The 13,157-nt window shown below is 41.4% G+C and overlaps 1 protein-coding gene across 1 annotated transcript; it reads left to right on the top strand.

Annotated features, from left to right (window-relative positions):
- Positions 1 to 8,141: 8,141 nt before the first annotated feature.
- On the top strand, positions 8,142 to 8,411 carry RB195_014375 (uncharacterized protein; the record flags this gene model as incomplete). Its single annotated transcript, XM_064204621.1, has 1 exon — positions 8,142 to 8,411. One exon carries the CDS (start codon positions 8,142 to 8,144, stop codon positions 8,409 to 8,411), a length of 270 nt encoding a protein of 89 aa, XP_064060502.1.
- Between the last annotated feature and the right edge of the window lie 4,746 nt (positions 8,412 to 13,157).

The raw sequence follows: 13,157 nt of genomic DNA, 5'->3' as shown, positions 1-13,157 counted from the left end.
TCTTGAACTGTACATTTAAAACAATTCTTTTATCCAACCGGAATAGGGTTGCAAGAGAATTCGTTGTGAGAATTAATGTATAGGTTAATGATTGTAGAGCGAATCAGTAGTGCCTAGAAAAATAATCGAGGGGATTAAGTGTTGAGACCACTTGAACGGTCAATCAGTCGAATCTGTTGACCTTTTTCAGAAGCAGTTCCTACCTTACAAACGAGAATGTTCAAGCAGGAGATGTCAAACAGGCACTGGTTCAATTTTTCCTAATAAAAGATGAAAGATTTTTTGAAAATGGGACATGAAAGCATATCCGTTGCTATTTCATGACTTCATTTCTTCTCCATCAGTTTTTTTCGGTTATTCACAAGCTTTATTCATCCTAACACGGGTTATAAATTCTGTGTTGTCCCTTTAAAAAATATTCGGGAATTGCTCCAAGGAATATTTGGAATACGATTTTTCATATAGAAAACTAAGACATATGCGAAAAAGTGAAGAACCAGGCTTGGACACGTGCGGATTTCCTGCCTGAGTGCTCTCAGCGTCCTCCACTGCCATGACCAACAATATCCCAATCACAACGCCTTCCGTTGTAGTCACTTGTTTACAGGAACTTGAAAAAGTAATTGGAATAGGTAATCGAAAGGCGTGGCGAAGACTAAAAGTGACAACGAAGAAGTTGGACGGGTGAGAAGTGTTGGAAATGAACGTCCTCTGCACTAGGGGGAACGTTCAAACGTATTAGAATTAAGAAAGTTTATGAATAATAAAAACACCGACGGAGAAGAAATGAAGTCATGAAATAACAACGGGTATGCTTGCATGTGCCATTTTTGAAAAATGTTTCATTTTTTGATGCGAAAAATTGAACCAGTGCCTGTTTGACATCTTCTTTTAACATTAAAAATTTTTTGCCATTCAAAAAATTTTCTAAGAACAAAAACAATTGATAATCGGAGGGTGCTAAATCCGGCGAATACAGTAGATGCGACAGAATTTTCCAGCCTAGTTCTACAATTTTTTTTACGAGTCCCCAAAGCAGCATGTGGCCTGGCATTATCATGATGCAGAATGAAGTCCTTTCTATTGAGTATCGCTGGCCTCTTTTCTTGGACTGCTGTTTTTAAATTATCCAGTTGTTGACAATATTCCTCCGAATTGAGCTTTCCGTTCGGTTTTAAAGGCTCATAATGTATTGGTCCTCAAATGTCTACCATGTACATAACATTGTCTTATTCAGAGTCAAATTTGGTCTAAGGTGGATGAGGTGGAAGAAAGCTATACTATCAGAAACTTTACCTTCACCAAACTTTTCAATGAAATTCGAAATGCTTCCGTGGCGTTTCTTCCTTGCTGAAATTCGTATAGAATACAGTGGCGTAAATGAACTTTATCATTAGCCATGAGTACATTATCGCTTTACACTAAAAGCTAACGTAAATCAACTGTGTTTTGTTTAACGGCATCACCCCAACGAATCTCGGGTGGTAGGGGTTCCAGGCCTGTAATGCCCATGCGGGGTCGTAGATTGTGGGGATGAGGGTGATTCCGTTCGCCTCTCTCTGTATCACTGTAAACGGGCGACCCCAGAAATTTTTCTTACGACTGCTTCTGTTGCGATGCGCCCCTTACGATTCGTCCGAATGGGTTTTCGACAAATCGCAGGCGCGAAGGGTGGCGCGCTGCAACAGAAGACGTCGTAAGAAACAGCGTTCCGTTTACACTGATACAGGGGGAGGTGAAGTCGCGGGGTGATGCTTTTAATTTGCCACGTCAGACACATTAAGCGCTGGCCGAACATGCGCCTAATAAACATGCGCTTACGTGTCGAAACGTGTTGTAACAGAAGCAGACAGAACTCTCCGGTAGAGCAAATACTCAGGACGGTACGCAAAAGCTCTCGAATCCCAGAGCTTCGCAGTCGAACAGAATGACGCTGCGTCAGGCCCGGCAGTAGGTGGGGCTTAGTGCTAGGGGCGGCAGGCATTTAATCGTGCTGGTAAATTCATAGCTCGCTAACGCGGAAGAAACCATGGCGAGGAAGCAACATAGACTGAGAGATCCTGAAGCCATTTTTCTGCAGAATTTTACGTAAACTGGATTTGAGAGAAGATGAATGAAAAAATAAGCTTAAATGGTACTTTTTGGGTTACAGATGTGTTAGTCTAATTATTGTCACTGTTATTATTACAACACAATAATATAAATGGAAATACAAGTTCGTTTTGATATCAGTAATGAAGATCTACACATAATGAAAGAAAAGTGATAGAAGACGAAGATACGCTGAGAATTCATCTCAGGCATCATTCTTGTACGTCAAGCGTACATGTGCGGATACCTTTTGCGCATGGATCACGGAATTAGAAGTGATCTGCACGTAGTCTTTAAAATGCCTTACTGAGAGTCAGACGTGCAAGCTCCCGAGTATAAACTCAGGAGCTCCTGTCACTGCCCACGTCCGAAGTCGTAGAAGTTGCTCTGATAAGAAAACATCGGCATACTAATCATGTCGTTGCCGCATGTTTATTATTGAACGACATTCATCATTGCATTATCAGCCAACAATGAAAACTCAATCTGTTACGTTAGTATTGCTATTTGCTTCCGGAACTAAAAACGAGCGGAACTGTAAGAAAAGCGCTATGCACATTGTTCAAGTAAACGATGTGTAACTTTTAGACTCGATTGTAACGAATTGACATATAGATAGCCAAGTAGATAACTAATAGGCCAGTAACTTCATGAGGGTGCTGCAGTTCAGGTAGCACCATTTTTTGGTTGAATCTTCCGCTTCAACGATCCCCCAGAAATCATTTGCTAGAAAATTCATTGGGTCGAGTAGTGCTACAATATTTCAAATGAGTCAATTATAAGCATTCCTCGTGGTGCAGTGATATCCGGGATATAAAAACATAAGGAAAAGGATGGGTAAGAAAAAGTGTATATGTTCAAATTGACCAACATCAATATCAAGTATAAAAATTCGGTCAGGTTAATGTCATCCTGTCGAAGTATAAGATATCGACAAGAGCCTATATCGACCGGAATCAGATCCGAGGAGAGTTGAACTAGCGGTTGGCATTAAAAGTAAGTGCCGTTGATCTTTTCAGGAGAAACATTTCTTTCTAAAGGGGAGAACCGATGTGTACCAACCTCCTTATCCTTGCAGAGAATTCGTTACTAATTCACTGTCTTCAGAAAGAAAAGCTTGGTTTGTCTGCGACGGTTTTGAAGCACCACACCGCAGGCGTACTGGTAAATTCTTATTGCTACATTGCATTCGCACCACTGGTTTATTACGATTCCCACTGCTCTTTCTGCTCCACAAATCTAAACATTTATTCAGGAAAGCTCAGTCGGTGAAAAGCTCCCACAAGGGAAAACTATTGACATATGAGCATGATTTCTTGATCAGGAGCCATAATCTAAAGCTGTCGTTCGGTGAGAACCATTTTTGCGCGATGAAAAAAGTTAAGTAACTTTATTTACTTTGCAGGAAACATTTATGTATTTGTGCCGTATGCGCGAAACATGCACGTAAATGTTGTAATAGTTATGTTGTAGTAGTGCTAAAGTTGGCACATCAGGAAACGCTGTTTCTCTCCCGTTCCTCTGAATAATTACTTTGTTTTACCGTTCTTAGTACAAGTTTGAGCTTAGTTTGGATCCTCAAGAGTTCAAGCAGGAATTTTGAAAAAAAAAAACTCTGGAATGTTCCTTTTTATTTTATATTATATTATTAGATGGATTTACAGCAATTCTGAAACGTTTGAGGAACGAAGAATGTTCTGTACTTCTGTTCTTACAAGAAGCTTCCATTAGTTTTCAAATTTTTAGTTTGGAAATTTCAGGCATTGCTGTTGTTAGGAAAAAGCAAAATTTTGTTTCACTGCGAGAAATCGTAATATCCTGTAATATCCTCATCTCCTTTAATGCATTTTAATTCTGTTTTCCATGAAATACATCACTAAAACTCTCAAAAATTAACAAAACTATAGGTAGTCATCTGATGTGGACACTATCCTACATGTCCCTGTTGTAAGGCAAAAATTTTCTGATAAAAGCCCTTTTCAAAGTTTTGCTCTTTCCGGATGAAAGCGCGGAGTGGCTCGCGAAGCCATGCGACATCCATTGAGTTACTACTCAACAGATAAACGAGCCTCATATATATCTTTCTTGAAAACGCAAAATGCTTTCGCTCAAAGGCAACAACCTAGTTAATGTAAAAGATGATTACCATGTAAAACAGCGAGTTGTCGAGGAACGAAGACAATCTAGGGAATCTGAATGATTCTCATTACCCTCATCCCCCAGAAGTGATTTGAGTAGCGTTTCTAAGTTTTTTTTTCTGATAGTGAAAAATGTATCAGAGAGTGAGCTCACCAGAACAACATTATCATCATTCCTCTTGTAATCTCAGTCTCCGATATAAGCAAGAGGATAAAAATACCAAGAAATGGTCGTCTTCAAAGATACTGCACTTGCAAATCTAGCCTTCAAAAAAAGACTGATGCGAGCACTGATGGCCACCTGTGTGGAACCAATTAGACGTAAAGGAAGGAACGGATGCGGAACACTTCAATAAAAGATAGGTCAAAGATGCAGCTGGGTCCTGAAAAACTGCAGTGCACTATTTTTCTGTGCACCGATAGAGCAATCATAAAATACTAATTTTCACATTGTTCTCGTCGTTCTTCATCACGAGTGAGATAAATCTTTTTATTTATAGTAAAAAAATAGAACACTTGGGTGACGGAAAATCATGGATTTCAGCATGTTTATACTTTAAGTTATCTAGATCCATCCATTCCCCTCCTTGTTGTTTAAAACAGTAACAGTATCTAAGTCATCAAAGATCTCCACATGTTCAAAAAACCATAGACTATTTTTGCGGAACTGATGGAGAGATCGGGATGAAAGAAGCTTATCCACAGACGCAAATATCGACTTTAGGATTATAACAGCTGAATATTTGATCAAGGCACCAATCTTCGCTTATTTGAAATAAGGCAAGAGCATGCGCTCATCCAAGTTATATCTTAGATACGGTTATGAGGTAGAGTGTAGCTTTTATCCAGGGCAAAACTAACGAGCAGGACAACAAGAACGAGCAGATACTGCATTTGAATAATGTTATAATTTGACTAAGGATAAAGGTTAGGGTCTGGCATCAATGTAACCGCTTGGGACGCGCCATTACATACGTTCACTTCAATTCAGAATCGTCTGAAGTTTATGAACGTGTAACTGGCCTATGCAATGACTTGCGGTGGCTAGCCGATGCGTCAAGTCTGTGTTTTTATCCTCCCAGACAAGTCTGGTACCAATTTATCGACTCCGGGGGGATGAAAGGCTTAGTGAGCACTACAGCTGATTCGAACCTTCAAACAATCATGCGGGTAGCGAAACATCTAACTGACTGCGCTACACCCGCCCTATAATTTTATTAGTGAATAATAATGTAAATTAATTGGTGAATCAGGGAAACGTGTCAACCACCGTATTAGTCGCCAGTTTGGAAGCACCCTTCTACACAGTGGCGTACTGCTATGCGCTTCGCAGATGAGTGAGAATATCTGACAATTCCCATTTTTCCGACCTCCTTCTTAGAGCATCGAAAAATTGTACCTTACCTCACTCGGATGACGAATTGTCTCGTTGGTTTTAATCACTGCGATCTTTGTAGCTGTTTAGCTCTTTTGAGGGCTGGATATGTTTTATCTGCTGACTACTCATTTTCAAAGATAACCCTTCATTTATCTCAAGCTGTAGTTGCTAATAATCTCCTGCTTATTATGTTGTACTTGAGAAATGACCAAACGGAAGTTCTTCTTGTTTTTGTGAGAATCATAGGCGACGGAAGACAACAAGTAGCGGAAAATCCTAGCTGAACGATAAATGATAAAGTGTCTGGCGTTGATCAATCCGCTTCAGATGCGCCATCGCGTTCACTTCAATTCAGAATTGTTCGAAGTTTACGAACATGTAACTGGCTTATGCGGTGACTCACAGGGGCTAACTGCTGTGTCACGTTACTGTTTCAATCCTCTCAGAGAAGTCCGGTACCAATTCATCGTCCCCGGAGGGAAGAAAAGCTTAGTTTGGAATAGGGCGGATTCAAACCTCCAATCGGTCGTGCACACACCAGAACATACGGAATGCGGCACACCCGGGTTTGGAGGTGGTAGAAATGGATATTCTCCACAACGGGTTTACTGCCTCATAGAGGCGTGGAGGTGACTCTGGGTGTCGAACTGCGATGCAGAGGTCCTCTGACAGTCTCTGCATCGCAGTTCGACGTACGTCCTCTGACAGGGTTTTCCAAGGTCTCTCTCAAATATCAGATTGGTCAGAATGTCTGTGACTTTGGACGAAGGCGACACTTGTACGCTATGGAGCTGTAAAGAGTGTCTCAGACTCTGTACTTACAGCGCGACAACAGTGTCCACGCGACTGTTCTGCAAGAGACCATTCGCAGAATGAGCGACGCATGACAGATGAATGACAGACGCTCGTCATTCGCGGAGAGAGTTTCTTTGCAAATGTAGGCGATATTCATTTTGCACCCACCTTTCGTCCATCTTTTTGATTCTCACGAGATCCTTTCACCTCCTCTGGTCACTCTCCGCCTGCGCCCTCTGCACCAAATCAGCATCATCAACTGGTACCCATCAGCATCAGTAGCTGATGAATCTGCATTGGACGCATTTTATGAGCAGAAGAAAGTGATCCGCAAAGAAGTCCTTCTACAAATTCGTTGTCCGAGACGACGCAGAACAGAAATGCAGGACTAAGAAATGCAAGAGAAGAGGAATGCAAGATTGGAAGATTTAGACTAGGTGACCAGAATGAAAGCGGCAATCGTCTTGCTGGGTTGTTTTCTGCCGCTCGCCCTTTCTATGGAAATTCTCTTTTCATGAAAAAAAATCGTCGTCGGTGGACATGAGAATCGCGCAATGACGCGACCCGTGCGGAGATACCAGATACTCACCAACCGGAGGTGATGTCTGCTTGACGTCTAGGAAGTACCATCTTTTTCTAGTGGTTCTCTTCACAGTCTTCTTCGTGAAGTCACAAAACACGACTGAGTCACACGATTCAAAAGGACATCTGCTGTCGACAACGAAGGAGGGACGAAGTGGTATTCGACGATTGTAAACTCGAGAACTTCTTGTCCCAAGGTGACTGGCACATCGAGGAGGACCCAAACGTGGACTACGAGCTGCTTCTTAGGGGACTGCGAGCCCGATCATATCCACTGGTGAAGTTCCACTATGGATTCTTTCTTCGGAAGCACGAGTCGCTATAGAGAGCATGAAAGCTGGCACAGCCCTCGGACGTGATTTTATATTAGCAGACCTTCTTCGTACTGGAGCCCATCCGCTTCATGTAATTCTAGTGTCCTAGCTCTAGAAGGAAAAAATTCTAGACCAGTGGAAAACCTCGCGAAGCGTTCTTATTATTAAGAAAGACGACCGAGAAGACATCCGGAACTACCTTCCGACGTGCTTGCTGACCGTCTCGGGCTAAATACTCACCAAGATCATTCTCACGTGCATATCTAGGACGCTTAGGAACAAGCTGGATTCTGTCAGAGGATCATCTGCATGGATCACATCCAGACCGTGCCGAGGATCATAGGTTTGCAAAATACCGTCTGCTCCTTGCTCTAACCTTCGTCGACCGTGAGAAAACCTTCGGCAGCGTAGAAATGAATATAATACTGTCAGCCTTGGTCGATCAGTGTGTGGATGTGTCGTATATGAGGACATTAGCGAATTGCTAAGACCGATGCATCACTACGATATAGCTTTTCCACCGCTCCCTTACCATACCCATTGGAAAGAGGGTACGACAAGGCGATAATATATCGCCGAAGCTGTTCACGGCTGTATTACAATGGATAACGAAATTATTTGCTTGAGAAGAAAGAGACATACATGTCGATTGAAGATTCTTCTTCAATTTCCGCTTTGCGGACAATATCGTTTTTTTCAGGAAGTACCAATGAAGCAGTAAAGAATTGAAAGAATTAAGGAATTGAAAGAAGCAGGGAGGAGAATAGGATTGCGAATTAACCGAAAAAATACACAGTTCATGAAAAAAGTCGCTTTCGTGGAACACAAATTGAAGGCTTCCAAATGGTGGAAACTTCGTCATACGTCTACGGTGAACGTTCTATGAATATGGAAAACGAATTGGAGGAAGAACTGAATAGAAGGATGAGAGCAGTGCTGATAGCCTTCACACCAGTCAGAGAAGCTACCGACCAACCGACCAAGATCTCCGTGATCTGTTCCACTCCACAGTTCTTCCAGCGCTCTGTTACACAGCTAGGACGTGGACAGACACCACTGCCACGTCTGGGAAGCTACTCACTACCCACAGAACCCTTGAGAGATGTCTTCTGAAGTTTAGGTGGCGCACAGAACACCTAGCCGGTCTTTGAGGCAGCATACGAGATGGGATGTCTTCGCTGCACGAATAGATCAGCTGAGAGCCCAGCTGGATACAGCTGAAAAAACTCGTAAAGGTCGCTCACGAAATTTGAGGACATCTTCTACACAATGGCAAGGGAACGAAACGGGTGGAAGAGATGGTGGGACCCGCATGTCTAGCGAAGACGGGCCATCGAAGTATCTAAGTAAGTAAGAAATGAAGATTTCTCAAGTTCGGAAGTGATAGTCGCTAGAAATACACTATTCTACGAAGCCTCTCAACCATTTGACTATGGTATAAAAGTACCGAAATTTTTGCTTACAGCATGATATGAAGAAAAGTATGATCACGGTTTTATTTATATACGCGTATGTGAGGCGGTGTAGCGCAGCCGGGAAGAGGTTCCGTTTTCTGCACGATCGATCGAAGGTTCGAATCAGCCGTAGTGCTCACCAAGCATTTCATCCCCGCAGGTTCGATAAATTGGTACCAAAGTTGTTTGGGAGGACAAAAACACTGAAAAAACGCATCCCCATAGGGGTCGATCAACGCTGTCCACTTTATCCTTTTTTCCTTCATTTATTTATATATCAAGTGGTTTTAAAGTGTTATTTTCAAAAAAAAGAATCTGCATTCAAAGCGATGTAACTATTTTGTCAAATATTTGTATTTTAGGAGTAAAAGGCAGAATCATCAAGGTTGACGTTAATTAAGATCCACAAATTTTGAACTGCAAGTTTCTCACTTTGTCATCCATCGGATTCTCACCGATAGAGAATTCATCTCTTGATTTTCAACTTTGAAACCCTGGATTCATCGACAGGGAAGGTCTTGGACGTGTTTAATCTACACACTGTGACATGAACCTATCAAATAGAAATAAAAAATTAAATGTAGATATCCATGCCACATTGACGATACCGCATGGATAATGATTACAACAAATTTTTGACATCAAGCTCGTCAAACAGTTCGCCTATATCGTAGAGAAGAATATCCAACGATATCGAAATTGGTTATTTGTGATAAGGCAATGCGATATGTTTTGTCAGTCGCTCAACGGTGGAAAACGATCGAATGGAAACAACAGCCGAAGAAAACCAAAAAAAGGGTCACGTGAAAATATGTCTACCGTTTTCTTACCCAATGAGTACGTTTTTTTTTGATTTCTTGACATAAATCAATGAATGAAGGTCCCATTGCATTGTTTGAACATAAACGTGTTGTTTTACATAGTTTTAACAAGGAGGACAAATTCACCGGAAATACATAGTATTACTGTTGTGAATTCAATTAAATCATTGGTAGAACATCAACCTTAACGAACTTTTGTTCTACAAAATGCTGTAATCTCTTTGGAGGGGCCCGAAGTTGCGAATTTTGGCAAAGTAGTTGTCAAGGCTGCACTGTAGAAAATCTAATTCATTCACACTTCATACATGAGCAACGAAAGAAGCAGTGTAATTGGGGGGAAGTTCTTGGGAATAGTTAAATGTGCTAACCTTCTGCTAAAAAACTCAATAAAAAAAAACCGTTGTATTCTAAATCCTTGGAAGGACAGCAGTGATTACACTTATGTTATAACTTGGGTTACAACTCTCGGATATAACGTTTATAAGAAGGAAAATAATTTATTTTGCTCACACTTTCAATATGGGGTAGATTTTCGTGAAGGTGTGAGTTCACTCTAATTTCCGCTCACCCATTACATATTCCATTCCTCATTACTAACGTCTCATTTGTATCCAAGCAATTTGTATTTTCAGAACAGGCATAGTTTTGTTTTTGATAGGAAAACAAATCTTCTTCTGGGTATCTTGAGGTTTGCGAATTATTTGATCTGGTAACAGGTGACAAGCGGAAAAACTTTGTGAAACACTTCACCTTCGCTCAGCTGAAGCCTTGATGAGCGCTCAGCGTTCGATGCGACTTCAATTATCTGTTCAGGAAGAATGATGCCGTGTACTTTTACTGTCTTACTTATGTGTTCAAATTTCAAAAATAGCTTGAACAGAAAGTTTAGGTAGATCTTTCCTGCATGAAAAAACGCTAAGAGTTGACCTCAGCACAGACTTTTACCACAGTCGGTCAACATACTCATACGATGAACGTGGCGTTGTTTTGCATTTATTGACATTGACAGATTACAATTTCGTAGTTGATAGAGGAGGCTCGCCAGCCTATTTTCCCTACAGAAAATGTCTAAAAGAGGATCGTTATAGTCATGAGAACCATTAACGTTATTCCTTAACTTCCTATATTATATGCCATCATACTGAACAATTTTTGCGAGAGAAACAAAAATTCACGCGCATTCATCTGGAAATCAGCCAGAGGAAGTCAAATAGCGTAGCTGCGATGGCAATAAAACGTCGTAATGGTGCTCTAAGAAATAGGCTACGTGAGAACTGTGTTTTATAGAAAGTTAAGTGACGCTATTCTCAATAAACTCACTCGTTCCATTCTAATTTAATGGGACATCCAGAAAACTTGAATGGATGTCTCACTTTGATAAAAAGTTACGAACTTAGAGATCCGTCGTTTTTCCTGTGGAAAGCTAAAGACGAAGGCACCGAGTTTTATTGTAAGTGCTTGTGAAGGATCTGAATTCCGTCGTAGTTAGTAGTTCTCGATGATGAAAATGAAAGGCTTGAAATGAGCGGGTAGCGCTTCACGTGCATGGGTGAGATGTCGTGCAGACTCATGTAAGGGCTGCTCTTCTTCTGACCATCCGTAACGGCCATTAGATTGTTACCTTACTGCTAGGGAGATGGCGAAAGTGAATGCGAAAAAGGCAGTCTGAGTGGATCTGATTTGCAGGGACAACGTCGCAATTTGTGAAGGCCTATGAACAAGAAGAAAGTTCCTCCTCGTTGACCAACCCCTTTTGGATGCTCCCACGATCGATCGCAGTGAAAAAGTGCCCTTATCCTTCCAGACACGTCCAGTACTAGTCAACAACAGAGGAACAAAAAGCCTGGTGTTGAATCGTCGGAAGGGCAAATGTAATGTGAGAGGCTTTTACTTTAAGAGCTGGCGACTGAAAATGGGCAAACGAAATAAGATTGAAAAAGAGCTATCGGATCCGGAGATCTGGCGAAGCGGAAGACAGGAACCAATACAGAATTCTCGAAACTAGCTTATTGCCGCTGTACAAGTAAATGGTCCACCGACGCGGGTGTAGTGCTAACTCTCACAACACATGCCGAGAGCGCGAAAATTTGCAAATTTTTGCATATTACGAGAGATGCCGAAATGTGCATGAGGTGGTAATGAACCGATATTTTGATGATCTTCTAGCAAAATGAGATCTGAATGAAAAATGCCGTTAAAATAACAAAATAATATTAGAAATGTCGTGATCAGTTTGGCAAGAAGAAAAACGTGTAGTTTTTCATGTGTTGATAATGCGTTGCGAGAATTCATTATTAGTGTACCGTATCTTACGCTTCAGCTCACAAATCACTGAGAACGGAATGCTGGAGCGAAACAGAATAAATTACGGATATTGCAGAAACAAATTCCTGCCGCAAACGTTCACTTCACGTCAAAATGACCGCTACGCAGCAGTTTTATTGCACAGCACTTTTGGTAACCATTACGTTCCTCATGGATGAGGTGATGAAGCATTTAGGTGATAGCTCTTTGCATGTCCTCAGGTTTGTGAAAACGATGTCACTTAAAGTGCTACCCGACCTAAGGAAAGTCTACGAAGAAGAACATAAATATGCGGTAGTCAACATTTCACATATCCACCGAAATTATCCTTAGACTTGTATAAAACAAGACTTTACGCTTCGTTACGTATGAAATTCCAGTCAGCGCGGCTCATTTAATATGAGGTACTTTTTCTTCGAAAAAAGATCATTTGCTTCATTTCTTTTTTAGTCCTTCAATTCCAAGACGCACTTTTCCACGAGCATTTGATCATGGAGTTTCATAAAAATTTTATTCATCAGAGCAGTTTTAAATCCTCAGATTGGTCGCTACTATGTGCTAACACGAAAAGAGAAAATAAAATAGCAAAAAAGAGAAATAAAACCAATTCAGGTTGTAGTTCGTTTGTTTCCTGAAAAGTATTTACATCTGGTAGCAACTCAATGAAAAAGTGACTGCGTATTACCACCACTCATTATCGAAAGGAATTACCGCCCACAAATGTCACTACTTCCGATCATCGACATCTCGATTGGCTGTTCTTCTCTCTTCAAGTTCTTCATTTATCGCCTCTCTGTAAAACAATGCAAACTCGGGCGTGAGTTCGCGGTTGCTTGCGGCTCGTACAGCTCCATGTTGGCCTTGAAGAGCTTTCGAATCAAGGGTTCTCTTGGCAGCTTTGGTACTATCTGCTTTTATCCCGCCGTCAAAAAGGTGTCCATAAGTCGATCACATTTTCGTCGATGTTTTCTATTATGGCATCTTCCAAAAACAGGCTAGCGCCGGTTTTGGGGTGATGATAGTTCTGGGACTTCGCTCTATGAATGCAGTCTTTTCTGTTTTCCGTGTGAAGAAAAAAGGAGAGGAGATGGTGATCCGATTCCATGAGGAATCTTGGTGCAGGCAGAACCTTCTATTGACGATAATATGGCCGTTCTAGTGCCCTCCAGCGGGAATTCACACGTCCAGCGTAGAAAAAAGGGTTTTTGAAATCGCGAGTTTTCACAGAAAGCTTTTACACCATGATAAACTTGGAAAGCATCTCCCCAACGAGTAGGTAG

This window comes from Necator americanus, chromosome V (assembly GCF_031761385.1).
Source record: "Necator americanus strain Aroian chromosome V, whole genome shotgun sequence".
Lineage (NCBI taxonomy): Eukaryota > Metazoa > Nematoda > Chromadorea > Rhabditida > Ancylostomatidae > Necator > Necator americanus.
Note: the sequence above shows the minus strand (reverse complement) of the source record. Positions and strands in the feature narration are given on the sequence as shown.